The following is a 12892-nucleotide window of genomic DNA, read 5'->3' as shown; positions in this document are numbered from 1 at the left end:
GGCGTCACCTTCATGAGCAAAGTGAGCGACGTCTCAGAGGAGCAAGAGGATCATAGAGACACACTGCTGCCTGTAGTATTCCTATAATAGTCCTTTAATATTTCTATGATAATTCATTAGCGTCTGTGCTGCTGAAAATACACACCAGTCCAAGTCACCTCTATAAAAAAAATATTTTAGGGGAGACGTGACTACAGATATAGTTCTTATTATACATGTTTGGAGCAGAGCAGGTAATGGGACTGATTAAATTAATCATAATAGCTAATTATAATATTTGTTATTATTGAGAGAAACATGAAAAAAACCTGTCATAAAATTTAACATTTACATACACCTAATTTAAATTAAAATTTAGAGGTGTATTCACTCACTTTAATACACAGTCAACAGACAATAAAAGACAATTGTAGTAGGGAGAGAAGGACGATAATTGGAAAGTCCAAATTTCTTGAATTCTAAAATTAGAAATGCCACAGTTATGGTTAAGGCGTCCTGCAGTAATGTGAATATGGGAGGTGAATATGGGTGTGTGTGTGTGTGTGTTGGTGGTGTGGGGGCCAATAAGGGGCCATCCCCCTTGCTGGAAAATAACAGATCACCCACTGCCTATATTAGAAGGTGCTGACATTTGACAGTTTCCTTTTACAGAGGCCAGCATGGGGATGTGTGTGTGTGTGTGTGTGTGTGTGTGTGTGTGTGTGTCTGTTGGCTGCATACAGTTGGTTTGAGGTATCAAAGTGTAAAAGGAGTGCGGAGGAGCAGAACAAGGGTTGAGCGGGACAACAGGGGGATGTGAGTGGTGCCAGCTGTCTTCTGTGTGGTTTACTGCACCCTACTGGTCATCAACTACCTCTACACTCACCAGCGTGTGTCTTTTCATGTGCTCCCTCCTGGTGAACTTCTTGCCACAGATTTCACAGGGGTAGGGCCTCTCACCGGTGTGTGAGCGCATGTGCCTCTTCAAGATGCACTGGTGCATGGCAGAGAAACTGCAGTAGGGGCACTTGAACTTTTTACGGATCACCGTGAAGTCATTCACTGTAGGCAGAGAGGGAGGCATGGAAGGGGAGGGGGAAAAAAAAGATGGATTAGTGTTCAACAAATGTCTTTTAAATAAACCCAGACAATACTTTCCACTTATTACATTTAATTTACAACATGGTCTAGATATGTACTATCAATTCCCGTGGCCACCCCAACACCAGTCAAAGCTACAGTTGCCCTGGCAACAGCTCTTCCTCCATACTAAAGCAATAAAGGAAAAGGGATACTATAAACACCAACACAACAGTCAGTGTGCTTCGGTTGCTCTAGAAAGTCTTTTCTGTGGACAGCAAAACACAGGCACAGACAGAGGACTGAAGGTTAGGAGACATAATCGCACACACACACACACACACACGCACACACACACACACAAAAACACAGAGGCTTTGACAAAAAAAACAGCACACAAAAAAACAAACAAAAACAAACTAATGCTAATACCATGTCCCAATCTAATGCTGAGGGTTTGCTAAGCCAATTATCTCAAGGTCTAGACTTAAATGGCAGTTAAGCTAGGTGAAGGGCATTCAAATAAACAGACTGTGTGTGTGCGCATGCGTGTGTGTGTGTGCATGCGAGCATGTGTTTCACCAATGATGAAAAACTTTACCAAAAGCATAGGCCCATGAAAAGATCAGGACTGGCTTTATAATTTCACAAGCACAACACACACTGTACACATCTACAGTACAAGGAAGGAGGGGTCAAACACACAGCTGAGGGCTATACGCTTGAAGTGATATGATATAATTACCTCAGTCTGCAAACAGACTTCTGCTCTGATTATAGACTAGACAGTGTATCAACAAAAGACATGCAAGTACACATGAACAAGATAACAGGTTAATTTCAGCGTCTTTTTTTTTTTTTTAATTGCTTAGCTAAAATGAAAAGATAGAGGGGAGAATATTGCAGTGATTGTGTGAATAAACGTATGACACAGACACTTGGATAAAAGAGAACAACTGCAGAAACATATTCACATTTTCCATCACAATTTAATTATCACAATTTAATTATAGAATAAAAACTACAAGCAGGAGCTCATCATGTTTAGAAAAGTACACATCTATGTACATGGGATTTTCAGAGGCAGGGCTCAGAAACTAGAATAAATTTCCCTCACTATTTACAATAATAAACAGACGAACAAAAAATTAAATCACATAACAACCTTTTTTTGCCACAATGATGGCATGACCCTACTGAGTTCCATGTTAGTTCTTTGTTTCATGCCTGCTTGTCTGCATTTACCACAGGCAAGGACAGATTGTACTACCTGAGTAAAGAGATCCTATACTAGAATAAGGGTTGATCATGTGGGAGTTCCCCTTTTTTCACAGGTCAGTATGGGGATGGATTCCCTAAAATGGACACCAGCTCTGATTTTACACATGCAAATGACACTTATTTTACTGCACCTGCTACAATGGCCAAGAGATACCTCAGAGGATCTTGATGGGTCTGTTCCCTTTGGGTAATGTTCACAGTATGGGCATACACGATAAGACACAGAGCAGAAAGCTTAGATACCTAGTTGGAGGTAGTACAAACCTCTGTATCACAAAAATCCCTTCCACTAATTGGCCTGTGTCAGGAAAATGTCTGTGTTTATCCTTAAGGCCTGCTGTAAACTCAGAAGGGAAAATGTTTGGCAGAAATTGCTATGAAATGACGTTATTAATCATTCCGAGTGAAATGAATGTTCATGCTTAATACACCGTCCTCCAGCCCTTTAGCTCCTCAATACCCACCATCCAACTCACCCTCTATTCACGTCCCTCATTATTACCCTCCTGCATTTTTTCACTTGTCTCCCCCGATCCTCCCTCTTCTACTACACCGCTATCTGTCTGCACCAGTGACATCACTAAGGTCATCTACTTTAACGGACATCTGCCCTCGGTCCACCCACTTCCTCTTTAGTAGAAGGGGTCAGGATACAAGAAGGGCCGGGGCCATGAAGAACCAATTATTGTCCAGCTTCAGCCACGCTTAGCAACAAGAGAGCACGCAGATCTGGGGCAGAGAGATGGACACAGGGAGAGAGAAAGGGCCACCACCCAACCCCCATCCATGCTGCTGCTTGTCTGTTGTTTTAACTGGCTTTGTCTTGTTCAGCACATCCCCTCCATCTGTACTGATCTGATAGCACTGGCTAAAGGTAATCATGTCACACTGATGACTGAAGACAAGCTCCTACTTGTCCTGATTGGTGGAAGACTGGATGATACTTTAAGAGTTAAAGATCTGCAGAATTGCCTTTCTCTTTTGCTTTTAGGCATAAGGTTGAAAGAAAAGTAGCTTATAAAATCATTTAGAATCTATTTAACTTCTTCAAACCCCCATTCAAACTCTTATTTTTTTGGTATAAGGTGCACTGCTACAGGCAATGTACATAATCTGATTTGGGTATTTCCTATATGCTCCGACAGAGCGGCAGTGCAATACTGCTGAGTTCCTGCAGGTGGTGCAGTTGTGTGGGCTGTGAACCACAGTAAAGACAAGCACATTTTAACTGTGTCTGAGAGTCTTTGTGCCCATAATGCAGGGTTGGACACAAAGATAAAGATCTCTCTGCCTAAAAAGGAGAAGAGAGTTTAGGCAGACTACTGACTGGCGACAGAGAGCCAGACAAGTGGTTGAGGTTATGGAGGTTGAAAGACGTCCCCCTTCCCACACAGCACCATCACGCTAAAGAGTTCACCTGTTCATGAGTCTAATCAGCATTTACTAAAAATATTCACACAAATCAGACATATACATATATCAGATTCAGTCAAGATTTTGATCAAACAGGTCAGTTTGCATAGCAATTTTGCATTGTTGACATGAAAGTTTTCCGCAAAAAGAAATGCATACAAAAGATATGCAAATTCATCTTTCATCTTCAAAATACTAATATTCACAATATGTTTGCAATCTGTAAAAAATAAGAGTTCCTAGCTATTTATAATCATGTCAATGGGTATTTTCTTATAGAGGGAATTCTTCCCCTCTCAGTGCAATGAGACCACAGATCATTATTGGCATGATATAAGCATAAAATGCATTAATGTGTGCAAATGTGATGGATATGCATGTACAATGTGTGCGTAGGTCTACGGTTTTTATATCCATCTCAATTTTCCACATTGATACTATGATTATGATTTTCTACTTTCATCTCTGGTCGAAGCCCCCACAGTGGATCAGTAACCCCACCCTGAGACATTTCCATCCCAAAGCTCCCTCCCAGCCCCACCACTGTTCCTGGCACGGCTCCTGGCATGGACCCCACCTGGCAGCACACCTTGACATGCGTTGCCAGGTTTTTCTGGGTGCTAAAAGCCTTGGCACAGACAGGGCAGGTGTGCCCTCTCTCTTTGGAGTGCACAGAGGAGAGGTGCCTGTGCAGGTCCGTGCGGTCTCTGAAGTGCTTCAGACAGTACACACACTGCATCAGCTTCTTCTTGAAGTGAATGGTCTTCTCGTGGCGGTCTGCATTGGACTTGAGGGTGAAACTGGCGGGGCACTGGGAGCAGAGGTAACGCGCTGGCGCAGGCTCTGCCACTGCAGGGCGGTAGAGAGCCCGGTGGTGGAGGAGAGGCTGAGGCTGGGGCTGGTGGTGGGGCTGGGTAGGTTGGTGGAATGCGCCCTGCATGCTAGGCCAGTCTAGCGACAAGGCCATGAGGGACAGGGCGTGGCGGTACTCATGCTCCCTGAGATGCTCCAGGCTGCTGAACAGCCGCTTGCACAGGGAGCAGGCTAACCCCTGTGTAGGCCAGGCACCGGGCTCTGGCAGCACTCTGCCCCCTGATCCAGCCTCTCCACCCAGCACCTCCAGCCCTCTAGCCCCTCCACCAGCCACGGGCAGGGAGGCAGGCCCGGCCAAACCTCCAGCACAGCTCCCCTCAGCCATCTGATCCCTCTCCACAGGAGACTGGTCACCTTCCAAGGCTGAGAGAGCGAAAAGGAGAGTGAGAAATGTGAGTGAGGGTGAAGTGCGAGAGAGAGATGAGGTAAAAGAAGAACTAGCTCTTTCTAAAGTTACATAGACATGACCTTATTTGAACTTTCCGGGCCTCATCCATACCTGTGCTGTATTGTTTCACGTCCTCTTTATCTTTTATGTCCTCCTGAAAGCACAAGACATCCAGTTACAGCACATACCAATTTCTATAGCCCTGTATGGTATATTCTCTGGGCATGCAGGAGACAGGTAGGTGAGGCAAGCTGTGGAGACCAATCTTTTTCTCACATACAATATCCACGAGACAGAGTAGGGAAAAAAAAAAGAAGTCATAACAGAAAAAGTACAGAGAAAAAGCAAACAGAAGAGAAAAACAAGAAGTTATAATGATTGAAAGTTGCATATAAAAAATGAGCACAGTCAAAGTCAGAAAGTCATGTGCACAGCTGACATTTCCTGCATGCTAGTGCTGTCCTAGGGGAGACAGTATGAGCACCTATACACTCTACAACAGGTAGTGATGGCAAGGAGAAAGATGGAGTATTGAGTGTCTGCTGGCGAGAGAGTTGCACTTTTTCTTTTTCGGTTCAACCCCACCCACCCCATATTCCCTTGGGTGGGTGTATGTGTGTTAGCAAGGTGTACCGAAACCCCCCCCCCAACCCCCACCCCGCTCTCCTCTCCTCCACATCCAATCTACAGCTTACCCCTCCTCCGCCTACTCCATGTTCCTACCATTCCTTCACCCCCCTCTCCTACATCCCTACACACCCCCCTCCTCCTCTCCAAGAACAGAACACCATGCACTGGGCAAACAGATGGCTTGTCCACAGAGATAGGGAGGCTTGTTGGGAGGCAGGTCCACTGAAATCAAATGCTGCTCCTAAATGCTCACTCACACATATACACACACATTCACACACAAACACAAACACACACACACACACACACACAGAAACATACACACATACAGACTGCCATGCGCTCACATCCACACAGAATCATACACATATTCATACTGCCATGCTCTCTCTCTCTCTCACTCTCTTTCTCTCTCTCTCTCTCTCTCTCTCACACACACACACACACACACATCCAATAGAACAAACAATTTCCTGGGCTGTGAGAGAAAACCTCTCATTGTCTACTAGTATTGATTCTATTCAGTCTCACCTCACTACCCCGCCTGTTATCTGCCATCTCTAAGCACATGCTACCATCGGGACTAGGAATGTCATCTCTAATATGATCACTATAAACTACATTACCACTAATGCTGAGCAATGACTCGGGGCATGAAGGTGAATTCGGGTCTAGCTATATTAAAGATCGCATGAAAAAAAGGAGACACAGTGAAGGATGGAAAATCTGAAAAGAAGAGAAGATGCAAACAAAGAATACAGAGGGACAAAGAAAACAAAAGACCAAAGACAAACAAAAGAAAACAGACAGCAGTGCAGCAGGAAATATGCCAGATTCCACACAGAGAGAACATAAGATACTGAGAGGGGTTGGGCGATGGTGTGCTTCTGTGTGCTGCACAGGTTGGCTGGGTGGCGGGGGTGTTGATTTAGACTACAAATATCCATCCTCCCCGTCACCTGTCACCCTCCTTCTCCACCACCTCTCACCCCGCTCAGTGTGTTAGAAGAAAGAGGGCGAAGCTGCTCCCCGGACACTGATCTCAGCTCAGCGTTACATGCATCTCACTCTGATTTGACACGGGTAAACTGATGGAGGAGGAGCGGTACCCGGAGAGCAGCCTCTGCCCTCGGGCTCAGCCAGGCTCTGTGTGCTTACCTCGGGCAAGGTGGAGGGCTCCGGGCCCTCGGGGGCCTCTTCCACTTCCATGTCCAGCCCTTCTGAACGCGGCGGGGGGGCCCCAGCCCACAGACCGCGGGCCTCCAGGGGCCGAGGCTCAGAGGGGTGCAGTGGCGTGGGTGGAGTGGGTGGGCAGTATGCTGATGTTGATGATGGTGGTAGTGGTGGTGATGGTGGAAGAAGAGGAGGAAGAAGAGGAGCAGCAGGAGGAGGAGGAGGAGAGGAGCCAGCCCCCTGTTTGTTATGAATAGTGGCCCCCGTGGCCCCTGGCCGGAGCGTGCTGCAGTAGTTGTTGGAGCGGAGCCCTGAGGAGCACAGGAAACGAGTCTCACCCACCCACTCACGTACAACTGCAACTCTGCTAGCAGCTGGCCACCAGCACACAACGGGAGAGAGTGGGCAGGGGGGCACACAGAGGCTGCCAGTGCTACACTACCAAACACTATGGAGAGGGGGAGGAAGAAAAACTCTGAAGTTTCACTTTCCACCAGCCGAGGGGAAAGGGTTAGGGCTTCTCTTCTCTCTTTCTCTCTCTTTTTCTTTCGCTCCTCTGCTCTCCTTCTCCTTCCACCCACATGCGTGCGCAGAGGATGGCCGTGTGCGTGTTTTTGTGCGAGTGTGTATGCAGTGCGTGAGAGAGTAAAATGCATATAAGGAGAGGGCTTGAGGATCCTCTGTAGTGTGGAGGGAGATTGTTTTGGAGAGGAGCCATCTTGTAGCTGAAGTGAACACTTTCTCTACACGCTGGGTAAAGGATGGCTATATCGACCAGATAAGATTTACCAGCAACATGTAACAAGTTAAGGCACGGTGGATAAGGAATAATTTTCCAATTATTCATAGAGCCTTGAGCCCTCCGCAGCAACAGCATTCACAGAGAGGCTTGTTCTGCTACATTAATATTACATACAGTTGGATGGTGCCGAATATGTGCATATCTTTTTCGTATAGTGCATATTAATCAAAGTATAATGTATTGCGGATTATTCGGGATTGTGTGTGTGTGTGTGTGTGTGTGTGTGAGTGTGTGTGTGCATGCGTGTCTGGGCAGTGTTTCAGGGAATGTCTCCAGAGTTATGCAGTGGGTTAGCCATTCATTGCCCTCCTCTGCACAACGGACAGAATCACACAACCATGAGGCTCGGCTGTGGACGGATTCCTGGAATGTTCAACTACCGCACCCGACACTCCTCACTCCCACTTACCAAACACACATACACACACACACACACACACACACACACACACACACACACACACACACACACAGACACTTAACTCCCCGTTTCTTCCCCACCCCAGGCACTGACAGGAGGAACAACATGAAGAAGGAGGGAGAAATAGAGATAGAGAGGGAAGGGCCGGGCTACAGGTGAGAGGTAGCTCCGCTGCAGCTGATAAACAAATGGTGTTCTGGCAGCGGAGATTGGAGATTCTGGGAAAAGCGCTATCATGGATTATCTATACAGACAGGGTTAAATGGTCTCCCTTCACCCCCCCTTGAAGATTTTTAAAATCCAGCTGTAGTTTCTGTAAACTCCTCTCATTTAACTAGCTTTGGCCTGATACTGCAGTCTTGTCTGGCGAGCTGTAAACAGAGCAAATAGCAGTGGGCTCACTCACCGCGGAGTGACAAGAGTAATGAGAGATAAGAAAAAGAAAGAAAGAGAGAAATAAAAGGTAATAAAATGCATAACTTATACCCGGCAAAAAAAATAATTCCTGTGATCTCCTTTTCACTCGGCAAGCTTTATCCCATCCAGCGCGGGTGAAGAGAGGTTGTATTAGGTTTATAACTTCAGGCAAGGCAATTAAGGTGACTAACCAATTGCTAATAGCTAATCAACTTAGATTTACTAAAGCTGCCCCTTGGCACTAACCTATGGACAGTTTTACTTTATCTCCTCTTATTACTGTGAGAAATATAACGGCGGATCTGGGTTTGTGGCTCAGACTCTGTACTTATATACTGCAGTTCAAACATTCACAGAGAAGTCTGCAAATAATGTTGATAAAATGACTTTGAAAGGAAAATTCCACCGTTAAGTCACACATTTATTCCGCATTTACATTAACCCCTACTGTTTATAATTTCCCTCTCTGTTTACAAGGGGCTGGAGGTCATAAAATTCCCATACGGCGTCTAAATTTCAAATCCAAAAATACTATTGAGTATTGTGCACAAGATCAACAGTGTTATTGTCACATTGACAAATAAATATCAAACCCCCGGAGAGAGTCAATACAGAGGAGTTGGGAGCCACACGATGAGTCAATTTCAAAAGTAGATGTGATGACTAGCTATTGGAGAGAAAGTTCAATAATGTCAGTATGATCCCTTTAACTAATTGGATGTTCTTTACAGGTAGTACGCAGTGGCAGCGCGGACAGGTGCATGGGGAAGGTCCGGCAAAATCCATTGTCTGGCATTGATTGTCTGACGCACAGAGGGATAGCGGGGTCTAATCCCAGTTATCTTAATTGGATTTAGGAGGCTGACTGACATACGGAACCGTTGGACTGTATTTTGGTGTTTTCACATGCCAAGAGGATATTGTCCATGATCCATGCAAAGGAGAACAAAACAGGTTCAACCTGCATTTGGGTCACACTGTGAGGACATGCCAAGGCGACGCAATGTACCTACTGTACTTAAAAAGGTTTGTTTGAATTCCATGTTTTCAAAATGGAGAGTGAAGCTGCATATTTATATATATGTTGCATCTATATATTTTTGTGAAGAAAAAAAAAATTAAAAGTTAAGTGATTGATGCACTCCTAGACAGAGAGAGAGGGAAAGAGAAAGCGAGGGAGAGAAAGAGAGGGATGGAATCGCTGTGTCAAGGCCCTTTTCTGATATTCAGTGGTCTGTCTTGAATTGGGCCAGGTGACCTTGCTCTACCTCCTCTCTGTACAGATCAATACTTTCCCAGGATTTTTAACCAACGCACTTTGATGCTCCACAGCTGAAGTAAAAAGAAGGGGGGAAAGAGACAGGAGTGAGACAAATAGGGAAGAACTGCGAGAGGCGGCCAGAGGAGGAGGGAGTAAGGGAGAGTGTGAGGGATGAGTGTTAAGGAGGGGTGAAGGAGAAATCAAGGGAGGGAGAGAGAGAGAGAGAGAGAGGGATGGTGTGAGGGGGGGAGTAAGGGTGGAACAGGAGGAAAGAAGGACAGGAAGGATGTTAAGGAGGGGTGAAGGAGAAGTAGGCAGGACAACAGGAGGAGGGGAAAAAAAGAGGGGGGACCGGAGGACTGGAGGGACGGAGGGATGGAGGGAGGGAGCAGCAATCTGTCAAACAAGGCAGACTTGTCCTTCTCCGCCCAGTAATCTGAGGTACAGTGTTTGTTTATTTTCAGCCCTCATTTAGAGACAGGGAGAAGGAGGAGGAGAGGGGAAGGGAAAGGGGGGGAGGGAGGGTTGGTTGGCTGGCCATCCCGACAAGCCCATTTCTCTAACCCCATTGTGTGGGGAATTCAAAACTGGGTTTGGCAAACCAAAACCCTCCCTGAGGATTTCTTTGGTGACAACTGAAATACAACTATAAGTCTCATAAAACATGTTTTTTTTTTTTCCCTCTTCTTCCAGAGAGCAAATCATTAACATTCTCTGAATTCTTGAATTCTGCTTTTCATATAGTCAAGGCTGTGTGCGTGTGTGTGCGTGAGTGCATGTGTGTGTATCCGTGGAACAGCCTCTTGTTCCCTTCATTGGAGCTTGTGAGGCTGTCTGTCTGTGCTGTGACAGCGGCTGATTCTCCTCTTTAAGCCAACAGAAACATCTCAATCCCACACACTTAACACTTGCACAAAAGGGGTGATGTGACGTGCGTGTGTTTGCGAGTGCAAGTGTGTGCATGTGTGCACGCGTGCGATTGTGAATGTGTTTTGGTCTATTCAATCTTGGCCCTGTCTTGTCTTTTGTAGGTGAGTGGGGCTAAACTCAAAAGGCATGACGAGGCTTGGAGTTGTACCCTTCCTTTGCTTTTCTTCCTCTCACAAAGACAGGCAGAACTCGGGACAAAAGATCCAATTACTAGCCAGTAAAAGCAAAGAAATACATGAGCACGCGAGGCACACACACACACGCACGCACACACACAAATGTGCCCACGCGGACATGAACTCAAGCAAGCATACACTCACATTCGCAGACGCGCACTGAGATACACAGATGTAGACACAGCGACAGTTAAACACCCTCACTGAAAGGCGAAAATAAATTGAGCACACATAAGTATCCTTTATGAAATTAGAAATTTGTTGGGTCTAAAATAACTATGGGCACTGAGAGGAATATTCAAGCTTTTGTTATGAAAGGGTTTATCAAGCAAAACTGTCAATTGCCACACACACACACACAAAAAAAAAGACTGTTAAAAAATAAATACTAAAACACAGTTTAAATTTTTACAGTGCTAAATTTGTCAGTGTGCTCTCATATTATGAAAAAACTCTCTTTAACATGAAAATATGTGCTCACCTCACTTCTCTTATAGTGTTGGATGCACCTTCAAAACGGGAAGTATTTTAAAAACCAAAACCATGACAATAACTGATGACACCCAAGTGAACAAGGCGGCAAAGAAAACCAGCCTTAAGTAAATAATTTCTGAACACCTGTTGCCGTCAAGTTGCTTCTTCATGGCGCTGCGAAAATGTTGCCGTGGACCCGCTGATGCACACAGAGAGCCTCTCATAAAACCATACAAATATTTTCTCACAACAGCGAAAGCGATCCCAGCAAAATGTTCTCTCACTGAGTCACCGCTGACTAGTCATCACTGGCATCGCAACACAAGCCTGTTACACACTCGAGTGGCAATTCATACACACACGCACACATGCATGCACACATGCGCGCAAATACGTTGGCTGATGAGGCCGCGCGTGTCAACAGTGGTCAAGTCTGTGTGCTTTATGTCGCACAGGTGACCGAATGGAGCGGGTGCTCAAAAATACAATAGTAGATTGTGAGCAGTTTATGTATAACTGAGTCGTGGGTTATCATGAGTTGTGTGGTTGTATGTGTGTGTGTGTGTGTGTAACAATCAGTGTGAGCGCAGTGTTAGTAAACAAGGACTTACGAGACAGGGAGTGTCCTCCTTTGGGCAGGTACTCGTACAGCAGGGGGTTATCATCTCCCATCATCTCAGCCCGCAACGACAACAGGCTGTTCTTACTCATCAGTGCCGCCTTCAGATTGGCCACCGATGCCGGCGTCCCGCCCCCGGCCCCTCCCCCGGCCTCCTCCGATTCGTTGGGGCCCAAGAAGCCGGTCTCTGCGGCCAGAGCCTCTTCCTGCTTGAGGAAGAAGTCGAGGCGTTCTCCGCGGCTGTCTGAGCTGTTGGGCTCGGTCACGTCGGCTCCTGACAAAAAAGAAAATGAGACAGAAGACGGGTGAGGCTCCCCTGTCCCTCCAGAAGCATCACTGACTGGCATTATAATGATTTAGCACGGGCAACACAACCCAAGGCAGGGAAATTTCAAGTGGGTGGCAGGGGGGCGATGATTTGAAACGTTTCATATAGCGCTGTTTAAACTTCAGTTGAAGGATTACATGTTCCTCTGTGGGTTGAGGAAATTCTGCCACCCTTGAGCTCATGAAATCCTTTCAAAACCTCCCTGGATAAACTCAAAAAGGCAACGGTGGTCAAGCTAAAAACAAGGCTGCCTTTTTTTTTTATAGTTCCTGAAAAGCTGACATTTCGGAGACTCGAGGCTTTCACCGGCCCGTCAGAGACGACAGTGCAGTCTGAGTGTAAAAAGACCATATTAAAGCTATTCTTTCTTTCAAACCTCTCAGCCGAGTCATCATTTCAACCCCATGTTTTCGGTATCGTCTACCGACACGTCACCGCTCTGATTCATCTCCTTCTTTCTCCTCGACTCCCAAACATACCTCATCATCGCCAGTCAACAAAATACAGAGAGATCAGAGACGGAGAGAGTGAGACACAGAGAAAGGCAGGCACAGACATAAAGTGTGTGTGTGTGTGTGTTGGTGTGTGTGTGTGTGTGTGCGTTTAGCCGTCAGTGTCATTGAAAGCAGAGTGTGTAGAAAAGCTGT

At 46.0% G+C, this 12892-nt stretch overlaps 1 protein-coding gene across 5 annotated transcripts in view; it reads right to left on the bottom strand.

Annotated features, from left to right (window-relative positions):
- zbtb46 (zinc finger and BTB domain containing 46) overlaps nt 1-12892 on the bottom strand; it is a 63521-nt gene that overhangs the window by 5444 nt on the left and 45185 nt on the right. For 3 of the 5 annotated variants that reach the window (XM_030055264.1, XM_030055263.1, XM_030055265.1), the window contains exons 4-7: nt 11910-12191; nt 6803-7128; nt 5126-5168; nt 1922-4989 (exon numbers count right to left, since the gene is read on the bottom strand). In XM_030055264.1, coding sequence (XP_029911124.1) covers nt 4172-4989; nt 5126-5168; nt 6803-7128; nt 11910-12191 — 1469 coding nt within the window. In that variant the 3' untranslated portion in view covers nt 1922-4171. Of the gene's footprint in view, nt 1-865; nt 1042-1921; nt 4990-5125; nt 5169-6802; nt 7129-11909; nt 12192-12892 lie in introns of those variants that run through there. The other 2 variants (XM_030055267.1, XM_030055266.1) reach the window with 2 other exon arrangements.

This window comes from Myripristis murdjan, chromosome 7 (assembly GCF_902150065.1).
Source record: "Myripristis murdjan chromosome 7, fMyrMur1.1, whole genome shotgun sequence".
NCBI lineage: Eukaryota > Metazoa > Chordata > Actinopteri > Holocentriformes > Holocentridae > Myripristis > Myripristis murdjan.
This window is presented reverse-complemented; position numbering and strand designations above follow the sequence as displayed.